We start from the raw sequence: 20,496 nt of genomic DNA, 5'->3' as shown, positions 1-20,496 counted from the left end.
TCTTAACTTACAGTTAAATCAAAACCAGGTCATCTGCCAGATGACGTCATCAGCTCATCAGGTGGCTGGGCAAAAAATATTCAAAATCTAATGGTCCCAGAGGTATACGCATGAAATTTGATGAAAATTGAGGTAGTATAAAACATGCCTTGAAGATGTTTCTATCAAAGTTAAGAAAGTTAAAAATTTTGTGATGACGTCATCATAAGCATTGTAAATTCGAAACAAGTTTACCAAAATTGATGTGATATGACTAATATGAAGGACTGTGTTTAACTTTAAAAACAGTGTCTATAGGTACTTAACGATTCCAGCTTTCAACTAAAAACAATTAAGACAAAGATTCTAAATGATGTAATTTGTATCTAAAAAATGCATATTCTAGCTAATAAAATTAAAAGTATTATACATTGTTGGAAAATTTTAAAACACTACAATTCGTGGGATCATGGCACTTTTGTGGGTAGAAAGAACAGAACGAAAGACTATCTTCATCCCAGGAAAGGCTTTTTCAGATTCATCAGTCATTGAATCATCATTTTAAGGTACATTGAGCCATCCCAAGTGACAGAATCATCGTAAAATCGATGGAAAATAAAATCAAGATAAATAATAGTACACATAAATAAAAATGAATCAATTCATCTACAAAATTCTTTCTGGTAAACAGTTTGCCATTGTTCAAAGCCTGTTAAGGACTCAATAAGAGCTTGAGTTTTCAATTTTTCTTGTGATGCCCTTTCTTTCTTTGTTGTTGTCTTTCGGAGGTGCTCATCTCTACGTTTTGCAGCTAAAAAAGCAGTCGGTTTGACACTAGTCAAAGGTGCTTTAACATTGTATGTTTTCTTGTTGACTAAAGAGGATTTATCACCTCGACCATAAGCTATCAAAGGTCTTTCATGAACAAACACTGACTTTTTATCAATAGGACGTTTAGCAGCAGACTTTTTTCGAACTGATGGCTTTGGTTTCAACCAAGGTCGATGTCGCACAGGAGTTTGTACTTCAATATCATGTTTTTCCATATCAAAATTTGTTTGAACACTTTGGCTTCTTTGAAACATGTTCTCTTTATAACTTTCTTCATCGTCTGAAGAGTGAGACGATGTTGACATAGGTGAAGTGGACTGTGATTTATATTTCTCTACAACCGGTACAGCAGATTTGGACCTCACAATAATTGAATCGTCTATTATAACACTTGAATGTTTGTCTTCTCTGACATTTTGATTAATATCAAACCATGTGAACGGTGTATGACTTCTTTCAATAGATATTCTTCGGCTTCGTTCTCGTAACATGTTTCGATAATTTTCTCGAAAAGTCCCATCGCTATCACCAATAAACTGTTGTTGGTATTCACTCTGCAGACCAATGTAATTATTCATTTTTCTAAAATGAAAAATAAATTTATCACTCAAAAATTTGTTGAAATGAATGAAAAATATACTTTTAGAAAGTGGTTGAAATCGTTAAAATCGGCCTATCAAATTAAATAGAAAACATATTGCTGGATAATTTTAGTTTCTTTGTTTTGATGATGAAAAGTGATCATTAACTGTCAAAGTAGCCTTCATTTGTTCAATTTCAATAGGACAAAAAAAAATTGTAGGACAATGCCAAAAATTCTGGTACTCTTAGGTACCAAATAAACGCCCCCCTCGCTTGTTAATTTTCGAAAATTTTCCAGCCCCTCGGACCTTATTAGGACCCCCCCGTTTATTAATTTGTAAGAATATTTTCAGTTGGCAAAAAAGTCCCCTTATTTTGCTCCAAAAAGCCTGTATTTACCTTATTTTTGGGTTTTCAGAAGTACAATTTCCAACCCCCGGCAATTAGGTCACCCCTGTTTATTAAAATTTCGAAAATTTTCCAATCCCCCCGTTTATTTGAATTCCCCCCGTTTATTCGAACCCCCCCCCCGTTTATTTGGCACCCAAGAGTAAATTTCGCAAGAATATGGCAAAAATAAAGCTTTCAAGAAAAATCCAGCTTTGCATAGAATTGAACCAGTCTAGAAAAAAGACTAAGTAAGGAAAAATTCTGTAAAACCTAATAAAAATTATTTTAATGAAAAGCAATTCAATTACACATGCATCTTTCCTTATTTGGGCCAACCAATGCATAGCGTCGGCCTGGGTTTAGGTCCAAGGCAAAAATTAGGTCCCCCCTGAGTTTTAAGTCCCCCTCAAAGATTTATGAATTTTTTGTTAGCCCCAAGGACTTTTGACCCTTGACACTTTCAAAAAATTGATCTAGTAAAAAAGGGTTTTCCAATGTAAATTGCGTTCAGTTCTAAGTTTAAGATAAAAAATTTTGCACACTTTCTATAAAAATATTGCGTCGCAGGCGAAAATTTTTCAGATTCATGAGCTTCAATTTGAGTAATTGAAGCTAACTATTAAGCTGAAATATTTTAGCCCCAACGTTAGGTGATGAGATTTTAGCTCTCCAAGTACATAAGTCCCCCCAAAAAAGTGGTGTACTTCCAGCCCTTTTTTGGGAAAAATTTAGGTTGTAACTCCCCCAACCAGTAAGGGGGGCTGACGCTATGCAAGGGGGAGAGCACTCAAGTCACCGTGAAGTCTCAAGATTGATTTTGTGCTATGAATTTTAAATCTTAACCAATGGTAGACTTGGATAATTGGAGATAATTTGCAAAACTGCCTGATTGGTATTTTACAGACCGGAATGTAAATTTGGCTGAGATTTCTATTTCTATTTCTATTTGGTTGAGTCGCAGGAGGAATTTAAGGCCCATTTTCGCAAATATAGACGCTTTCAATTAGTGCCCCGTCAGCACCTTGAACTGACTACCCAATTCCCCTTACATGGCATGGGTTGACCCGGGCGAAGGTTCATTCACTTGCCAAGTGAACTGCTGTGAGTGAGAATCGAACCACAGCGCCTACAATTGAACACTGAATGACAAATCCCCTGTCAGAACTAAGGAACTATATACAAAAACTTTTGACTTTTAAGCAGTGGTAGATATTGAACATCTGAAGCAGCATGCTAAATCCTTATTATGGTCATGTGCGTGATTCATATTTTACAGATTGGTCTGTTTCTTACCTATAGATGCTCACTTTCAGCATAACTGCTCATCTAATTTTGCTAAAAATTTGGCTGCAAGCTTGTATTATCAATACCTGACACTTGTTAAATTTAAGAGTACTTTCCAAACTCTAAAATAAGATTTAGGCAAAAAAGGCTATTTTGGGCTGGTCTGTGAAATGCAACACCAGCAGGTTGCAAAAGATTGGTCCTGTACCCAAAAAACATGTGTGTGAGACAAAGTTGGAGCAAAAAAAAATCAAAATGAAAAAAGTTAGAAGGGGTCCTATTTTTAGCATTTTCTTCAAAGAATGATGACATCATGAGCCTGGTTATGACAAAAGATGCTGCTTAACAAAAGATGCCAATTCATATTTTGTGCACAATTGCAAAATTTAAAGCCAAATATTTCAAAAGTTATCAAAAATCTTTATTTTGGGGGTTGAGGGTCTCAAGGCCTGTGGACATGAATTTTGTTGAAGCTCAATTTTCCTTCAGTTAGTGGAAGTACTTCGATTTGTGAAGCGTCTTTACTTCACATAGAACAAAAGAAAATAGCAAAAGAACAAATATAATTACCCATAGCCACCATTTTGCAACCATGGGGAATCGCGATTCACTTGCCAAGTGAACTGCTGAGAGTGGGAATCGAACCTCAGTCACCTGTGCAGTTAATGACCACTATACTACAGCGCCTTCTTCCCCATAAATGCAAAATTAATGAAAAATGAAGAAGCCTTTGTTTTCTGATTGTCTTTTTAATCTGCCATAAAATGTTATAAAATTCCTTCGAGAAAGGCACCTTCTTCGAAGAAATGCTTCAAAAAAATAATGTGGAAAAAAGTTGTTAAAATATAAAAAGTACGTCATTTTATCCAGGGGGGGTCAGTGTACTAGAAGGCGGCATGTATGTGTACTACAAGGTATTTTTCAAAACTTGACACCCACCCACCCCTGAAGTACACCATACTACATAAAAAATCCCAAAACCACCCCATATCCCCTATTTACTACTGGGTAGTACCTGGAAAAAAAACAAAACCACCCCATACTCCCCATTTACTACCTTTTATACCTAGAAAAAATCGGAAAATCGGGTAATAGTCCAGCGGCGAAAAGGGCTTTTTTGCATCAACCCTTACAAGTAGTAAATATGGGTTTTTATTTTATTTTCTCATTATATGGTCCCTTGGGACCCCAAACCGGTTTTTTGCCAAGCTGGCAAAGCTGGGGAAAATTTTTTATGGGGCCTTGAAGGGGGTAGGGTCATTTTAGCCTGGGGGTCCTTAGAAAGTCGAATTTTGAAGTTCTCATTTAGCTAAAACTGATTGTGCCATCAGATAGAGCTTGAAGAGTAGATCTCCAAAATGGGGTCATTTGTCACATTTGGCGGACTTAGTCCCCGAATTGGCTGATACGTCTTCAAAAATGCAATATTTTATCTGAACGTCAGCATTTTTGAGAGAATTTCCAGCGAAAGATTCCACTTTCAACAGATGCGTCTCGAAGAGTACTATCGATTAGAGGGGTCATTTATAGGGTTTCCTAGGCAAGATCGTGAGATATTTGAGTTTGAAATTTTGCTGACTCAGCGTTTTTCAACGTTTTTTGCCCTTTTCTGCTGAGTCAGCAAAATTTCATGACCCCATTTTGGAGATCTACTCTTCAAGCTCTATCTGATGGCACAATCAGTTATAGCTAAATGAGAACTTCAAAAATCGACTTTCTAAGGACCCCCAGGCTAAAATGACCCTACCCTCTTCAAGCCTGCATTAAAAATTTTCCCCAGCTTTGCCAGCTTGGCAAAAACTGGTTTTGGGGTCCCAAGGGACCATATGATGGGAAAATAAAATAAAAACCCATATTTACTAATTGTAAGAGTGATCCTGGATCGCCGCCGGACTATAAACATTTTTACAAAAATTGGGAAATCGGGGAAACTTTTTTTTGGAAACTCGGGAAATCGGGAAAACTTTTTTCCAAAAATCGGAAAAACAGGAAAATTTTTCTCAAAAATGCAAAATGCGTGAGAAATCGAACTTTTCAAAAATTTCGTGAGAACATGTGGAAATGAGTGAGTCTCACACCCAATGCGTGAGAGTTGGTACATATGATGGTCGAATGTTCAAATTCGAATGTTTGAATTTGAATGTTCGAATGTTTACATTGACTCGATAAACCTTCATTTCAGTGGGATCTGGTAGGATTTCAATTCATTCCAAGAAGTTTGGAAGAATGATCTTGGAAAAACTTGGCTTGATCAATTTATAATAGAACAACTTTACATTTCTATTTTAGCAGATAATTTCTGAAACTTTTTGTTTCCATACTGTTAACATCGATCTTGGACCCAACACCCCTATTTTGGTACACAGGTAGTAAAAATCAAAATTGATTTTGGACCCAACACCCCAATTATAGTACGCAGGTAGTACATGACAAATTTTTTTCTCAAACACCCACCCACCCAAGGATACATGCCACCTTCTGGTACACTGACCCCCCCTGTTTTATCTTATAACAATTTTGTAAACTTTGTCACAACCACGGAGTGCTGACTTTCAGTTTTAATTTATGACTTGTTCTCACTCGTTTGGTTTCCGTAATAAAAAGAAAGTCGTTACTATTGTGAACTTTAAAAATGCTTAAAATCGAGGTACTTCCAGATTTTTTTCACAAACGTACCGTCAACTGCTCCAACTTGGGACGAGTAGTCGCAACATGGGACTTGTTGACTTGTTGTCACAATAATAGTCAGATAGTCCCAAGTTGGAGCAGTTGACGGTAGAAATGTAATCTAAAAAGACCTGAATAGCTCTAACAGTCTAGTCAAATGATTTCTTGGAAAACAGAACTTTTTTCTATAACTTTGACTCTTTTTGCCTTGTTTTGCTGAGACTTTATTCCACAAATAAAAAAGCACCTTATAAAATTCAATCTTCTTCTAAACAGTAATCAAAAAATCTTGAAATGTATACCGTATTAGATACCGTGAGTGGTCCTAAATCCGACAGCCCTGCCTAAATCCAACCCCCCAAATAACTGCTATGAAAAAAAATCCTATGTTTGCAAAGATTCCCTCTCCAAGTTGAACAATAAACTATTGTAAGAACTCTTGAAACAAAACATCTAACAAGATGACTATAATGTCAAGATGTCAATTACTGTGATGTGTTCAAAAAAGTGAGATTTGTAAAAATAATTACTTCTATTATTCTGAATCCATTGCTCGTGTTTAAAACGTTAACAATTTTGTAATAAAAAATTATGTTTTGTAAGAAACAATATTGTTATTTGGTTAAATTGGTTCAGTTTCTCAAATCTCTCAGTTTAGTTGACACTTTGGTATCTTCATTGCGTCACAGCGAAAGGTTTGTTTTTATTTTAGTTTGTATCTTTGAAAGACCCCATCGGCAGTCAGGCACATCCTGGCAAATGAACGGGGTATTTTTCACTTGCGATTGCTGGTGGCAAATGCAAGGGGTCGAAAACAAAAGTGATGTAATAGCACTGAATACCCCACGCAATTGAACCGGGTTGGAAATATTTTGCTTCATTTCAAAGAACTGCATAGATGAAATTTTTTTTCCATGGGTCAATTTTGTCTTCGAAGATTAAAGAAACTTTTAACAAAAAAATGAAGTTCCCAGTTTTCTTCCTTTTTTCCCTTTTTCAGTTTCAAGTTCATTTTTATTCATTTTAACGCTTTTAGCCTGAGACGTCCTATCTCATTTACCCCATGCAAATGCTCACCCCGTTCATTTGCCAGGATGTGCCTGACTGATCGGATTTAGGAAGGGCTGTCGTATTTAGGACCACTCAATCATGGTACTTTAAAAAAACACCCCCTTCTTTTAAGTTAGTCTGCGATCCTGCCAGTCAGAGGCAACAAAGGGCTCTTCTTTCAATAGCTATCTACCCAAAGGTATTGAAGGATGCCACTCTTTTTCTCTGGATTGCTCAAATTTTGTCCTTGACCCTTCTCTTAATTGCTGCGATATGAGCATCATATCAACAAGCAGATGAGAGAGTGAGAGGCATCAATGAACAATGATCAAGAGCCATTGGGAATCTTTTAGTTACAGTATGTCCCGGCTTGAGGTTAAACCCAACCTTGTACACCGTAGCTGGATGCTCTACCAAAATGCACTACAGTCACTATTTTTTAAAAGCCCATCGAATAAAACCCCTTCCTATAAAAGGGGGCTGAATAGGATTACCTGAAAGAAAGGATTCCTGTTAGTTTGCCTATATCTAATTAATGATTTTTCCTTCAGTTTGCATGTTGTGTTTTATAATGTGGTAATGTTCTTTTCCCTCTTCTTTTTCTCATCCTCGCATTATTTCTTATCGAATTTTTTTTGCCGCCATCTTTGTTTACATCGACTGCTCTTGTGCCAACCGCCGAAACAAATTTAAATTTTTTTGCTTGTTGTGGGCGATTACGGTCTAGATTTTCTATTCTGATAGCCTGTTTTAAGAGAAGGAGATTTACTTCCAGAATATAAGATGCGCATGCGTCATACTTTTCCAGATTGTAGGCCAAATCATATGGAATTAAAGCAAGTAAACCACGTGGTTTGTTCTTCAAAATGGTAGAAGATGTAGTGAGGAAATTTTATTAAATGACGAGATCGCTCACATAATAGAATAAGCAATAACCCTCAAGCCCATATGAGCCATCTCGTTATTTATTGCTCAAGGAATGAAACGGTGGGCCACAGGAAATGCAAAAAAGACAAACAAAGGCTAAAAACTGATTTAATTGCTTTCAAAGGTTAGGTATATAATTTACATCTTATGATCATATTTTTTGAATTTTTAGTGGCTTGTATTCATAACCCAGCCCAGTTCCCAGTGCCAGTTCCCTGTTGCCTGCCTCTGTGCTGTGACCCACACAATTTCTCTCACCACATCACATGTTTGGCAACCTCTCATTCCCTGTGTATTATCAGCTTTTTTATGCTTATTGATAGAGCTAGATAATACCGTGAAGTCAGGTAACTTGCATCAGTGGAGGCTAACATGCATAGCCCTCAAATGACTGACCATTAAATCAAAGGAGCAAAATTTCAAAACAAATGAACTGCGCAGCTTCTCTCGTAGCTTCTCTCTCGCAGCTTCTCTCTCGCAGCTCTACTCTACTATTTTTGTTTTGATTTAACTTTGTATTTTAAGGACCAGACAAGTCATTCATTTGAGGGCTATGCACAGTCAGGACCTCCTTTCACTTTTATCGATATTACGCAACTTCGTGCGTGTGCGCTAAATTATTTTGGTTTCGCTTTCGATTTCAAGCAAAGGTCTTTTAGCAACAGGGCGCACGTACATAGCAACGGGGCTGGGTAGAAAAATCTAAACATAGAATCCAAAAAAAATACCGATCATCGTATAGAGCACTAAAAAATACCCCCTTTCTATGTTTAGATTATTCTACCTTGGATTATAACTGAAAATATCTTCAAATAACCTTTGTACGCTATCAGCCCGCACGGTAATCTTTACTTGCTTCAATTCTTAGATAATGAATAAGAGAGGTGCGCTTAGCTAAGCCGTGCTCGCAGGCGATAAATTTATGTTTACTTATCTTGTATATTTTAGTGGTATTTATCCAATGAAAAAGATGTTGACAAAATATGCACGGCATTGATTATGACATCATTAAATATGTCAATGTCGATTGAACGCCCGTTAAAGAAAATAATTTGTAAATAGTTCTTTTTATCGTGAAATTTAGAAATACCAACACGGGAAAGTTCCAATTTTTAATTATCGGGAAATCGGGGAAACTGGTTCACCACGTAGATAAAAAACGTACGGAATGAAACCCGACAGAAGGTTTTCAACCAGATTTATTCAGATAAAGCTATACCTAAGAGGTTTATTACTTGTGGAATTTAAAACCTACATAAGCAAAAACGAGTCCGACACTTTCTAGTCCAGACGATCTCAATCGACTGGATTCGACGATCGAACCAGTCGAACCAAATCGAACGCAATCGACCGATTGAAATTCGATTGTCGAACGCAATCGAATCTCAATCGAATATTACCGCAATTTTCAGATTCGATTGATATTCGATTGTGTTCGATTGATGTTCGATTGCGTTCGATTGCGTTTGATTGAGATCGTCTGGAGTTGATTGTCTATTTTTTGCCGCCATCTTTGTTTTAACGGTTAGAAAGCAGTATGGTCCGATCAACAATACGCTTCCGAGCCTGGCAACGTTTTCCGACAACAACGACAATCAACAACGACAATCGAACCAGTCGAACCAGTCGAACAACAATCGAACCAGTCGAACAACAATCGAACCAGTCGAACAACAATCGAACCAGTCAAACAACAATCGAACCAGTCGAACAACAATCGAACCAGTCGAACAACAATTGAACCAATTGAATATTACCCAGAATTTTGACGTTCGATTGAGTTCGACAATCGAAATTTCAATCGGTCGATTGTGTTCGATTTGGTTCGACTGGTTCGATCGTTGATTCCGTTCGATTGAGATCGTCTGGTCTAGTCCAACAGTAAAATAGTCTGAATCTATATATAAAATAAATTTACAATTTAGAAGTCTTTTTTTCTGACGTCACATTTGTCCGAAAACAAAAGATTTTTGAGTCTCGAATGTTGAATAAGGTTTTTCACTGAGATAATATTAGTAAAAGTTTATTTTGACAGCATTTTAACATAATTAGAAATAAATAAGGACCAATCAAATTTGCGTAAAGATAATTTATAGCAAAAAGAATGCACCGCCTTTAAGGGTCCCTTTTTGCATGTTCAGAATTATGCTATAGGGTTGTAAATCACAAACTTTAATTCCAGCCTCCCCCCCCCCCAAAAAAAAAGAATGGTTGTAAAAACAGCTAAATACAACTTGACTTTTGACAGCCTAATCCTAATAAACTCAAAGCTTCCCAAAATTATTGGGTTTAGGGGCCCAACCTCAAAGTCGGAACTTTGCACGTGGTTGCTTATAAAAGATGTGCCTCCTCTATCTCTAAAGAAGGGTGTCGAAATTAGAAGACGGATGTCGACATTAGACCAACTTACGGTAAATTTAGAATTTTTTTTTTATGAAATTCCCCCCTGAGCTGAGTGGGGGAACTCGCATCTGCCAACACCAGGGTATTCTCTGGTGTCAATCGCTGGAAAGCTGAAATACATGGGGACAAGGCACGGTTTGTGTAATTTACGATCCGCGATCCAACGATTCACGATGCACGATCCACGATCCATGCATGATTTATGTCATTTATGTTAATTATTCTAATTATGCAGAAATAAGTTTTCATAATGCTAGCTACAAACATCATATAACAATTGCAATAACGAAAAAAAATAAAAAAAAGAAGGGGAAATAATTTATCATAATCAGAATGATTGAAATAACTTTCTTCTACATCTTCTGTGTAGAAAAACCAAAAATTGATAGCGAGAGTTTGTTTTTAAAATGAAAGAAAAAGCCTTGACGTCATAGGAAAGTTTTGGCGCGAAAAATTTATTAAAAGAAAACTCATTTTTGTACGTTTATTATTTTTTTTAAGAACAGTGAATAAGGTAAATAAGGAATCATTGGCTACATTACTTTTGGCATGTTCTTATAAAAGCCTTTTACCAACAGAATGGCAACTGGTGTTTTTATTTATTTGATTTTTTCTCTGTTTGATGATGATGATCAAGTTAATTCATTTTATTTGATCATTCTCAAAAAAGGTGAGCTTATACACGCGCTAAACGTCTTCCCCTACTTTACCACAACATTGTAAGTTTTTGTTTATAACCCTGTCTCAATCCAATGCATTTGGTTGGTTTAATCGGAGAAACGTTGTTTTTTTTAAGAAAGAGAGCAAAAAGGTTACATAAGATATTCAATTCAAAGCATGGGCAAAAAAGTTTATGTTTTGATTTGATTTGATTGTTGAGGTTAAAATTTATACATGCATACTTTACATTGATTCTCCAGGAATACAAAAGAAGGAATTAAAATATGTGATTACTAAAACCTATAAATGCATAATTAGAATAATTAACATAATATATGCATGGATCGTGCATCGTGAATCGTTGGATCGTGCATCGTAAATTACACAAACCGGACAAGGCAGGTAGGTTGCTTGCTGCATGTATGATATGTTGAATTTCAATTTGTTTTGTCTGTCTCTATATATAACGCTAAAAATGGTTGGGGCAGCTGCCAGTCAGGAGTTTTTTGCCTAATTGAATTAGGAAAGTACTTTACAATTTTCCCAACTTTCCTAATTAGGAAAGGCTTTCCTATAGGAATCACTTCATAATCGCAAGTTCTAACCATAAGTCATTAGTTTTAGTAAGTCAAAATTGATCTATGTGCAAAAAATATGTCCCTACCGTAACTTTGTCTAATGTAGACACCCCTCCTCTAATTCCAACACCCTTTTTGTCAGCTGAAATTTATAGAAAGGTTGAAACTGTTTTTCTTTGCTTAGTGGTCAGAGAGGAATAATTCTTTTTCAATCAGTGACATGGCATGAACCCCCCCAGCCCGCAGGGGGGGGGGCTACAACCAAAATCTTCCTGAAAAAGGCTGGGGACTGGATTTTTTTTAAATTTCAGGGGGTACCTATGATCTCTGGGGGTATCTAACTTTTATGCAGTAAGGTCTGGGGGCTTGGGAACTATATTTTATCTTGCTTTTATCTAACTATCATTAATCTTTTTAATTGTAAGAATATACAATTTTTTCATTTCTTGACATATACTCAAGTCACAGGGGGTACCAATCACAGGGGGTACCTACTAACGTCTGTTGTTTGGGGGTACCTAAAATTCAGGGGGTACCTATTTTCTTAGGGGGTACCTAAACCCCTGGTCCATGCCATGAGTGATTCAAGCTTTCATATTATGCCTTTCTCTAAAGAAGGGTGTCGGAATTAGACGAGGGATGTCGACATTAGACCAACTTACGGTAATGAGCAGAGCGTTGAGATATACTGCATGGAACAAATAACTTTCCTAGTTAGGAAATTTCAAAGCGTTAAAAGCCCTGGGCACATTTTGAAATTCTGTTTTGGCATCATGTAGGAAAGGTTTTATTGGGTCTGAGTGTTTTTCTAAAAACCATATCTCAAGTCCCCGCTTGAGATAGAACTGAACTTTCAATTTCTCTAAGAGGAGGTTGGTATCTATCAAATTATGCTGTTGGGAACATGCATTTTTTTGTATTTTTTGCAAAATTTTTGAAAATATTTCACTTTCCTAATTAGGAAATTTGGGAAAATCATAGAATACTTTCCTAATTAGGCAAAAACTCATGACTGGTTGCGATTTTGAATGTGGAAACCCCCAACCTCGTTCACTGTGCATTATCAGCTTATTTTTGCTTCTCTGAGAGGGGGAACTTGCATTACTCAACACCAGGGTATTCAGTTACGTAAATAAAGCCTGGAATACACGGGGATGAGGTTGGGAAAACCCCCTGAGCAGGTAGAATGAAAGAAGGGGCACGTAAAGAACGCCTAATACTTATAGTACTTTTATATTACCTACATACGGTAATGTCGAAATGCCTCTTATGATTTCGACACTCTTATTAGAGATGGGAATAATAGGAAGGTTGAAATCACTTATAAACAAAAGATTTTTTCCTCTCTGATAGCTAAGCAAAGAAAAAAAGTTTCCATCAGTGATTCCAACCTCCATTATTCCTAACTCTAAAGAAGGGTGTCAGAAAAAACCTTATCGCAGTTTTAGATTTTTATAAAAAAGCAATGCATTGTGGGATTGTATCGAGTGTATTACAATAGAAATCTCTTAGGAATTCCTCCAGGGAATTCTATTGTAATACACTCGAAACAATCCCACAATGCATCGCTTTTTAAAAAAAATCAAAAACTCCGATAAGGTCTATTAGAAGAGGGATGTCGACATTAGACCTCAACTTACAGTATACTACCAGAAAATCGGGTAACTTAGTGTAATCAGTGGAGGGAAACTTGCATCAGTGGAGGGAAACTTGCATAGCCCTGGGCGTGAGAATCACCTAAAAAGTCACTTAAAAAGCTGACTGCGCCACTAAGGGTTAAAGGAACTAAAAATTTACCTCAATTATTTTGGTAAATTCGATTCTTGTTTCAATGGTCATGCTCCCTTTCACCCTTTCACTATCTTTAATTTTAAATCTTTTAGATTTTTTCCATTTTCAAATGCACATGCCTAAACTAAAGATAAAATACTGATCTTGACAGATCTTGACTTATTTTTCATTCCAGCAGGGTAAAAAAACAACGGCAGCATGTGTCAGGTCAGGGTGCTCTTAGTTGCACCCCTGCGGGTACAAGAAACAGAGCAATGTCATAATGATAAAATGGATGCTAATGCAGAATCATACAAAATTATGTATTACTCAAAGACCACTGTGAAGGCTACATTTTTGGTCATACTTAGAGAGTTTCAATAAGTTTTTTTTGACAAATTCTTTGAGAAGAACACTATACTTTCAGCATTCAAAAGAGCATTTTTAGTGAAACAAGACTGCAAAAATAGGAAAATTATCCTTGTCAACACTATCCAAGTTGTGCTTCCATTTGATTGTTATCAACATTCAACATTTATCACATTTTCCTAAGTTTTTTTTATAAAGCAATTTAATTTCAGCCCCTCAAAATTTGAAACTCTCTGCTGTGCCTTTTCAAGATACTTAAATGGTTATGAAAGTTAGGAATATTTTAATTCAATGTTTTAAAATGTGCCTATTTGTTCTGATGAGACTTCGTGTTACACTAATTTAATCTTCTTTTCAATCTGAATTTAATCAGCTCTCAATATTTTATTACAGAAGAAAAAAATAGACAATGATTGCCACCAACGATGAAATATTTGAAGCACTTTCAAAACAATTTGAAGAATTACAAAGCAATTTGGAATGCTTCCTTTCACCACAAGAAGATTTGAGCAGCCAACTGATTTCGTCTTCAAAGGTTTTGTATGATAGTTTGGAACAAAATGACGTTACAAAGAACAATAACCTTCCTAAAAAGCTTTTAACCAAAGGGTTTGATAATGAACAAATTTGGCAACAATTGAATCTGAATAATACTGGTTTATTGAGGAATTCTAAAAAATTCATTGGTAAAATAGAAAATGATGATATTTCTTTAATGCCAGGCAACGATGAATCCATAGAGGAAATGCAAAATGGAGATTCTGAATATGATGATTTTGAATCTGATGCAGAAAATAGTGAAGAGGATATCGAAGAATCCTCTGATAGCAAATCTGTTGAAAATGAGGGAGAGGAAGTTGATGAAGAAGATCTTGAAAATATTGAAGAATTCGATGAAGAAGAAAACTCTAAAAAGATAGAAGCTAAAAAGTACAACAAGTCCATAGTGGACGATAAATTTTTCAAGTTGAGGCAATTGGAAGAATTTTTGGATCAGCAGGATCGATTGGAAGAGTTGAGGCGTGATGCAAATCCGGATAAAGATGATGGCGGTGAAGGTAGTGATGAAGAAGATGGTGATGAGAATATTGATATGTTTGCAGAGATGGATGACGATGATGATCTAGATGAGGAAGATGATCAAGAAGAAAAGTAAGAACCTTTCTGTAGTATGTTCACAATGCATAAAAAACATAGCTTCTAAGCTCTTTAAACATTACATTTTTATGTTTTGTCATCTCTCACTTGTCAAATGGAAATGCATCATACAAGTAAACAGAACTAAAATATAGCATAGTTTCTAGAGGGATCAAGACCCCCCTTAGGTAAGAGGACCCTCCTTAAGTGCTAACCCCCCTTAGAAAATTCATTTAAAATTTCACACCCCCCTTTAGAAAATCAGTATAAATGAAACGATTGTACAAGAGGCTTAATTCAAGGAAGATCCCCCTTATCTAAGAAGACCCCCCCCCCCTTAACTGGCAACCCCCCCTTTAGGAAAGTCATACTTTTAACACCCCCCTTGCTTTTGGTTCATCAAAACCCAAGACCCCCTCCCTAAATGTAGGGGGGGTAGAATCTATGTAATAGTGATAAGAAAATCTTTTTCAATGTAGTCACACTGTTTCAAATCTGAACTAAATTGCAATCAATTGTAAAATGAAAAAGATAGCTTTCTTTTTGAATTTTGACACTACAGTCTCTTTGAATTGTAAAAATATACACCTCAGTATCAGTTATTGGCATCAATAAGTGATATTATTCCATCACCATTCATATTCCATCTTTCCATTACTAGTTTGATGTATAATGATTTCTTTGACCCCCCACCACAAACAAAAGAAGATAAATCAGACCACAAGAAGAAAGCACAAGCGAAACCTGAAAAAAAGACAAGCAAAAAAACTGTTTCGTTTGATGAGGATCAAGTGGCCAATGAAGAGGAAGGTTGGTATATATTCCTGTTAATGCTCTTTACTTGTTTATCTTCCATAACTTTGCAATTTAGTTGAGGCTAGACAGTCCTCCTTTTAGTCTAAGAAATTAAACGATAAAGGTCTCATTTTTAAGTGAAATTAGTGCAATATAAAGCAATGTACCACTTTCTATAAGATGTGATTATAACTTACTTTGCAAATAGCCTTGTCATTTATCAACTCAGTATCCAGTCTTGAGTGGGCCCAATTGGACCTTGAAATTTCAGTGAGTTGAAGTGTTTTAGGGTAGTAATGAATAGTTCAATGCTGGTACTACAGAGATAGGACAAATAGCTATTGTTGTTTACTCAATGGAATAACTTATACAATATTATTTTATCCAATAAGATGAAGGAAAAGAAAAAGATGAAAGTGAAGAAGAAATGGAAGGGGAAATGGAAGAAACTAAAAAATCTGTTTTCGAAAGAAGACAAGAAGAGGTACTGTATGCAACCATAGTCTCTTCATTGTAAAAGTCTTTAAATCAATTAGTAAGAGCCAAGCTAAATCTGAGAGCCGGCAAGCAATTCCCATACTTCTGCATTAAATACATGTTTGTATAAAACATAATATGAATTATGTAAATTTAGCCGGTAATCTTAATGTATTTCTAGTCAGCCACTTTTAATTTCCTTATAATTCAGACTTTGGTGAAATATATAAAAATCTGTCTGACGTAATTGATTATGTACACTTTCGATTCTTTATTACGTTTAAAAGATTTCCAAGAAGATTTCGAAACTTGAAGAAGCAAATGTATCAGCAAAACCGTGGCAACTTTTGGGTGAAACAACATCTAAGACCAGACCTGTCAATAGTTTACTGGAGGAGCATGTTACCTTTGATCACACCTCTGTTGGAAGTAAGAATTGTTTTTCTTCTCTGATCAATGCGTTATAATTGACTTTATAATATGTTTCAGATATATACCAAGGTATCAAGATTAACATGAAGAAGTAATATGAAAATTCGAAAGGATTACATGACAAGCCGAAGCAAATAGTGCCTTATTTGAATCAGAGTCAACTCATATTTTGCACTAGCTTCTACATTATGGTTTCGAATACATTGTAGAATGTATTTAATCGTTTACTTGGTCTTTTATGCTTTCTCTCCATTCAGCTCCTGTGATCACAGAGGAGACAACCAATACAATTGAAGACATCATCAAACAAAGAATTCGTGACCAAGTATGTATTTTCCTCGGCTTGGTTGAAAAAAAATTAATAATACCATATTTCCTCGAATGAGAGTCTCGACAATGTTAAAATTTCAAAGGTTGTTAGGTGCCTTCCGAGGGCAGCGCTCCTCTTTTTTTAAATTCAAAATATCTAATTTGAAAGATCTCTGGGCTGAAAAGAAAGTTTCCGTTTTTTTTTTGCTTTTAGGTTGTTTTACGGCTATAACTTTATTGATATTTTAGAAATAAACAACACAAGTGAGCTTTTTCAGTTCAATATTCAGGGAACTAAGGAGACTGAAGCCTCACACTTTGCATAACTGCTTGACCCATACTTATTTAGAATGTCAACTAAAGTATTAGGCACATGCAGTATATGTAGTAATCTTCACCACATTCACCTAAATTTGCCAGTTTTTAGAACATTCTTACTCTTGGATGGAAGGTGATAGAAATTGACCGTCAATCGAACATCACCCTTCTGTTTTTCTACTTCCTATCTCTCTATCTCCTTTTCTATTTTCTGGCTTTCTGAGACTTGTTTTCTGATTTCTACTAACTTTTCTATGAATTTGATATTTCAAACTTTCTCCAAATATCGACCCGACCGGGATTCGAACCCACCAAATGAAAGAATCTCTGATCAGAAATCCAGCGCGCTATCCGTTGAGCCACACTCGCACAGCAGAACACAAAATTTGTAAATACTTATAGAATGACTAAAAAGACGGGGTAATGTTATTATAATATGGGTAAAATTGCCCCTTTTTTAACCTGACTGAAATTCGAGCCGTTACTAGCAACCCTGCGGGGCCCAAGCAGTGACAAGCCGTTACTAGCAACCCTGACCCTACCTAACTGTTAGTTAATCAATTCGAAACAACAAAACCCCCGGAAACACAAAATCGTAGATAGGAAAAAAACCATGTACGACTGACGGTCAATTTTTATCATCTTCCCTCTTGGATACACTTTTTTAATCAGCAACCGTGTTGGTAACGTTTGAGGACTCAAATTTGCCAATTGTAGTAAAGTGAAACCATTTGAGATAATCTAACCGTTGCAGACGATAGCCCTTGGTCCAATTAAGTATAAATATGGCCAGGGATGGTCAAAGTAAATTTTTCGGAAAATAAACTACCGAAAATTGGAGTTGGTTATACAAAAAGTGTAGTAGCTATATCTTTAAAATTCATTACAGGCATGGGATGACGTCGAGCGGAAAGTGAAGCCAGCCACTGAGCCTCACGAATACAAGCGAGCACCTGAACTGAACATGGAGAAAAGCAAACTGAGTTTGGCTCAAGTCTACGAGAAAGAATACTTGAAACAGATGGAGGTCTGTTCGCCTGTTTTCTTTCTTTATTAAAGCATGCAAATGATGCCTTGAAGTTATGATTTTAAAATAATATTAAAAATAAGAAAAAAAAATGTGATGAAAAGAAGGGATAGTTTTGCTACTGTTTCAAAAATCATGACATCAGGCTATTTAGAAAATTTAAACCTTGCTGATTTAAAATCTTTCATAGATAAAAAGTAACAGCACTGAAGTTGATCATTTTTGCTGTTTTGGTCAGTTTATGCCGTTTTAGGCCTACTTCCAAGGGGTGTAACTTTTTATCCAATAAAGATACGAAAAATCTGAACATTGAAGATTTGAAATCAGGTTGGTCTGAACATTCTAAATAACCTTATGTCATTATTTTTGAAAGTAAGAAAAATGTAATTTTTTTTATCTTCATTTTTTTTCAAAATGTTTTATCCTTTAGACTATCTTTTTAGAAATATCTTTCCAACCGTGTAAACTAACACAATATGAATGGGTGCTGAAAAATTGTAAACGTCCACATGCTTTTGAGACAGACTTTAGTATACCAGTAGTCTATCAACGCTACACGTTATTTTAATACTTTTTTTTCTTTCACTAGGACGACAAAGAGGAAAAGGAGAACGAAGACCATGTGGAAATTCAAAAACTGATGGACAAATTATTTGTCAAATTGGATGCTCTTTCAAACTTTTATTTCACACCAAAACCTGTAAGAACATTCTATACAAAGACATATTTTGCTACGGGAACCCCTATTCTAGGCACCCTTTTGATAAGAGTAATCAAGGATTTATTATATACACTGGATCTACAAGTAACTGATTTTTACCGATTTCTCATGTTCTAGATATGCCCGCAGTAACGATATTATTGTTCACTCTCCTTCTATAATTAAATGATTTTTCGAAGCAATTTTAATTGCATTTTTTATCGAAAACCAAACTCATCTAATTCCCAAAAGAGAAAAAAATTTCCTGTGAGAGTCAGATTCGTTTTTTTAATTGCCAATTATACGTTGTTTTGACGCAAAAAAAGTTGTCAGAAAGATGGAAAAGACTGTTATGTATAAGAAATTGAATGTTGACACCGGAAATTTTCAAACCACAGCCCCGAAAAAAGCACCATGCCACCACGTGCCTCTAAAAGATTTTCATACCACATTGGAGCTGATTGGAGTGTTGATGTCAATTTTTTTTTTAATTTTTACAATATATAAGCCATCGATATATATATAGGTCTTGTGTTTGTTTTGTTATCTACGTACTGCAGGTTTGCAAAAAAAATTAAATCTCCCTCTTTTTGTTCAGGCTAAACCAGACATCAAGATCATCACCAACACGCCTTCCTTGCAAATGGAAGAGGTTACTCCCATAACCATGACGTCAGCCTCTCAAATGGCACCTGAAGAGGTGCACGAGAAGAAGAAAGGTGACGTCATCGGCGAGGGTGAGAAATCTACGGAGGACCGAAAACGGGAACGCCGTCAGAAGAAAATTAAGAAAAAGTTCGCGGTCAAAGAACGCGAAAAGAAAGAAGCTCTCAAGGCCAAAACTACCGGAAAAACGTCTAAAAAGAAAGCGGTTGAGCAACTAAAGAAAGGAGTCCGTAATACGGTACTGACTGAAAAATCGAGCGTTAGTTCCAAAGGGTTGACATCAAGCACACAGTTCTTTAACAAGCTTCAGGATGAAGTTTCTAAAAAGATCTCGGCTCACAAAGCGAAAGATGAAGGGCCCAAACGCAAAAAGCAGAAAACTCAACATTTGAAACTTTGAGTTAACAAAGATTGGTTTTTTTAGTTTTTACATTTGGTAATTATTTTTATAAACTTTTTTTCAAATTATAATCATTATATACATCAATATTTTTAAATTGAAAATTTGTTTTAGTTACAATGTAATCTTCAATTATCTCATTTCACTTTAAATCGTTTTGGAATTTACTAGCGTTTTGGGAAATAGTCTAGAGTTTGCGAGGAAAAGGGGAAAATAATTTGTTAACTTATGTTGGAATTTTTTTCTCCTGTATAATTCTGTTCCGTTTTTTTCGGACACGTATTAGTTTTTGGACCTACCCCGGCGGAGGTCCTATAAATTAACTTGTGTTTGTTCGTCCGTCCGTCCGTCCGTCCGTCCGTCCGTTCGTTCGTCTGTTACCAACTTTTCTCAGGATTGAATCATAGGAATCTTTTGATTTTTGGTACAAAGGTGCAAAATGGTGGTGGCCAAAATGTGACGGAGCCCGATTTTCGAAAAAAAAAATTGGGGGGCAAATTTGGGCCAAAAAACGGCTAAAAAACGGGTTTTTTGGACTTTGTGTGAAAAATTAGATCATTAATTTTTTTTGATTTTTTGCATGAAAGTAGGGTACGATCATAGGTAGAAGATGGCTCAAGCAGAATTTTGCAAAAAAATTTTTTTGGCTCAAAAAACGCATGTTTATCTATAAGAATTACTATTAATAAGCATACATTAATGTTCTTAGTCAAATTACTCAATTTTTTTATGAGATAGATGTTTT

The 20,496-nt window shown here is 35.8% G+C and overlaps 1 protein-coding gene and 1 long non-coding RNA gene across 2 annotated transcripts; one reads left to right on the top strand and one right to left on the bottom strand.

Annotated features, from left to right (window-relative positions):
* Positions 1-343: 343 nt before the first annotated feature.
* On the bottom strand, positions 344-7,477 carry LOC136813031 (uncharacterized). Its single transcript, XR_010847427.1, has 2 exons — positions 7,278-7,477; positions 344-1,392 (listed from the first exon to the last, which is right to left on the bottom strand). It is a non-coding gene; the product is annotated as an uncharacterized lncRNA (long non-coding RNA).
* A 6,380-nt stretch (positions 7,478-13,857) lies between these two features.
* LOC136813010 (U3 small nucleolar ribonucleoprotein protein MPP10-like) lies at positions 13,858-19,876 on the top strand. Its single transcript, XM_067069518.1, has 8 exons — positions 13,858-14,642; positions 15,289-15,437; positions 15,815-15,906; positions 16,187-16,328; positions 16,589-16,656; positions 17,848-17,985; positions 18,575-18,685; positions 19,284-19,876. The coding sequence occupies exons 1-8, from the start codon at positions 13,900-13,902 to the stop codon at positions 19,749-19,751; spliced, it is 1,911 nt and encodes a 636-aa protein (XP_066925619.1). The 5' UTR covers positions 13,858-13,899; the 3' UTR covers positions 19,752-19,876.
* Positions 19,877-20,496: the final 620 nt, after the last annotated feature.

This window comes from Clytia hemisphaerica, unplaced genomic scaffold, assembly GCF_902728285.1.
Source record: "Clytia hemisphaerica strain Z4C2 unplaced genomic scaffold, Clytia hemisphaerica genome assembly, whole genome shotgun sequence".
Lineage (NCBI taxonomy): Eukaryota > Metazoa > Cnidaria > Hydrozoa > Leptothecata > Clytiidae > Clytia > Clytia hemisphaerica.
The sequence above is the reverse complement of the archived record's forward strand: the minus strand, read 5'-3'. Positions and strand labels throughout refer to the sequence as shown.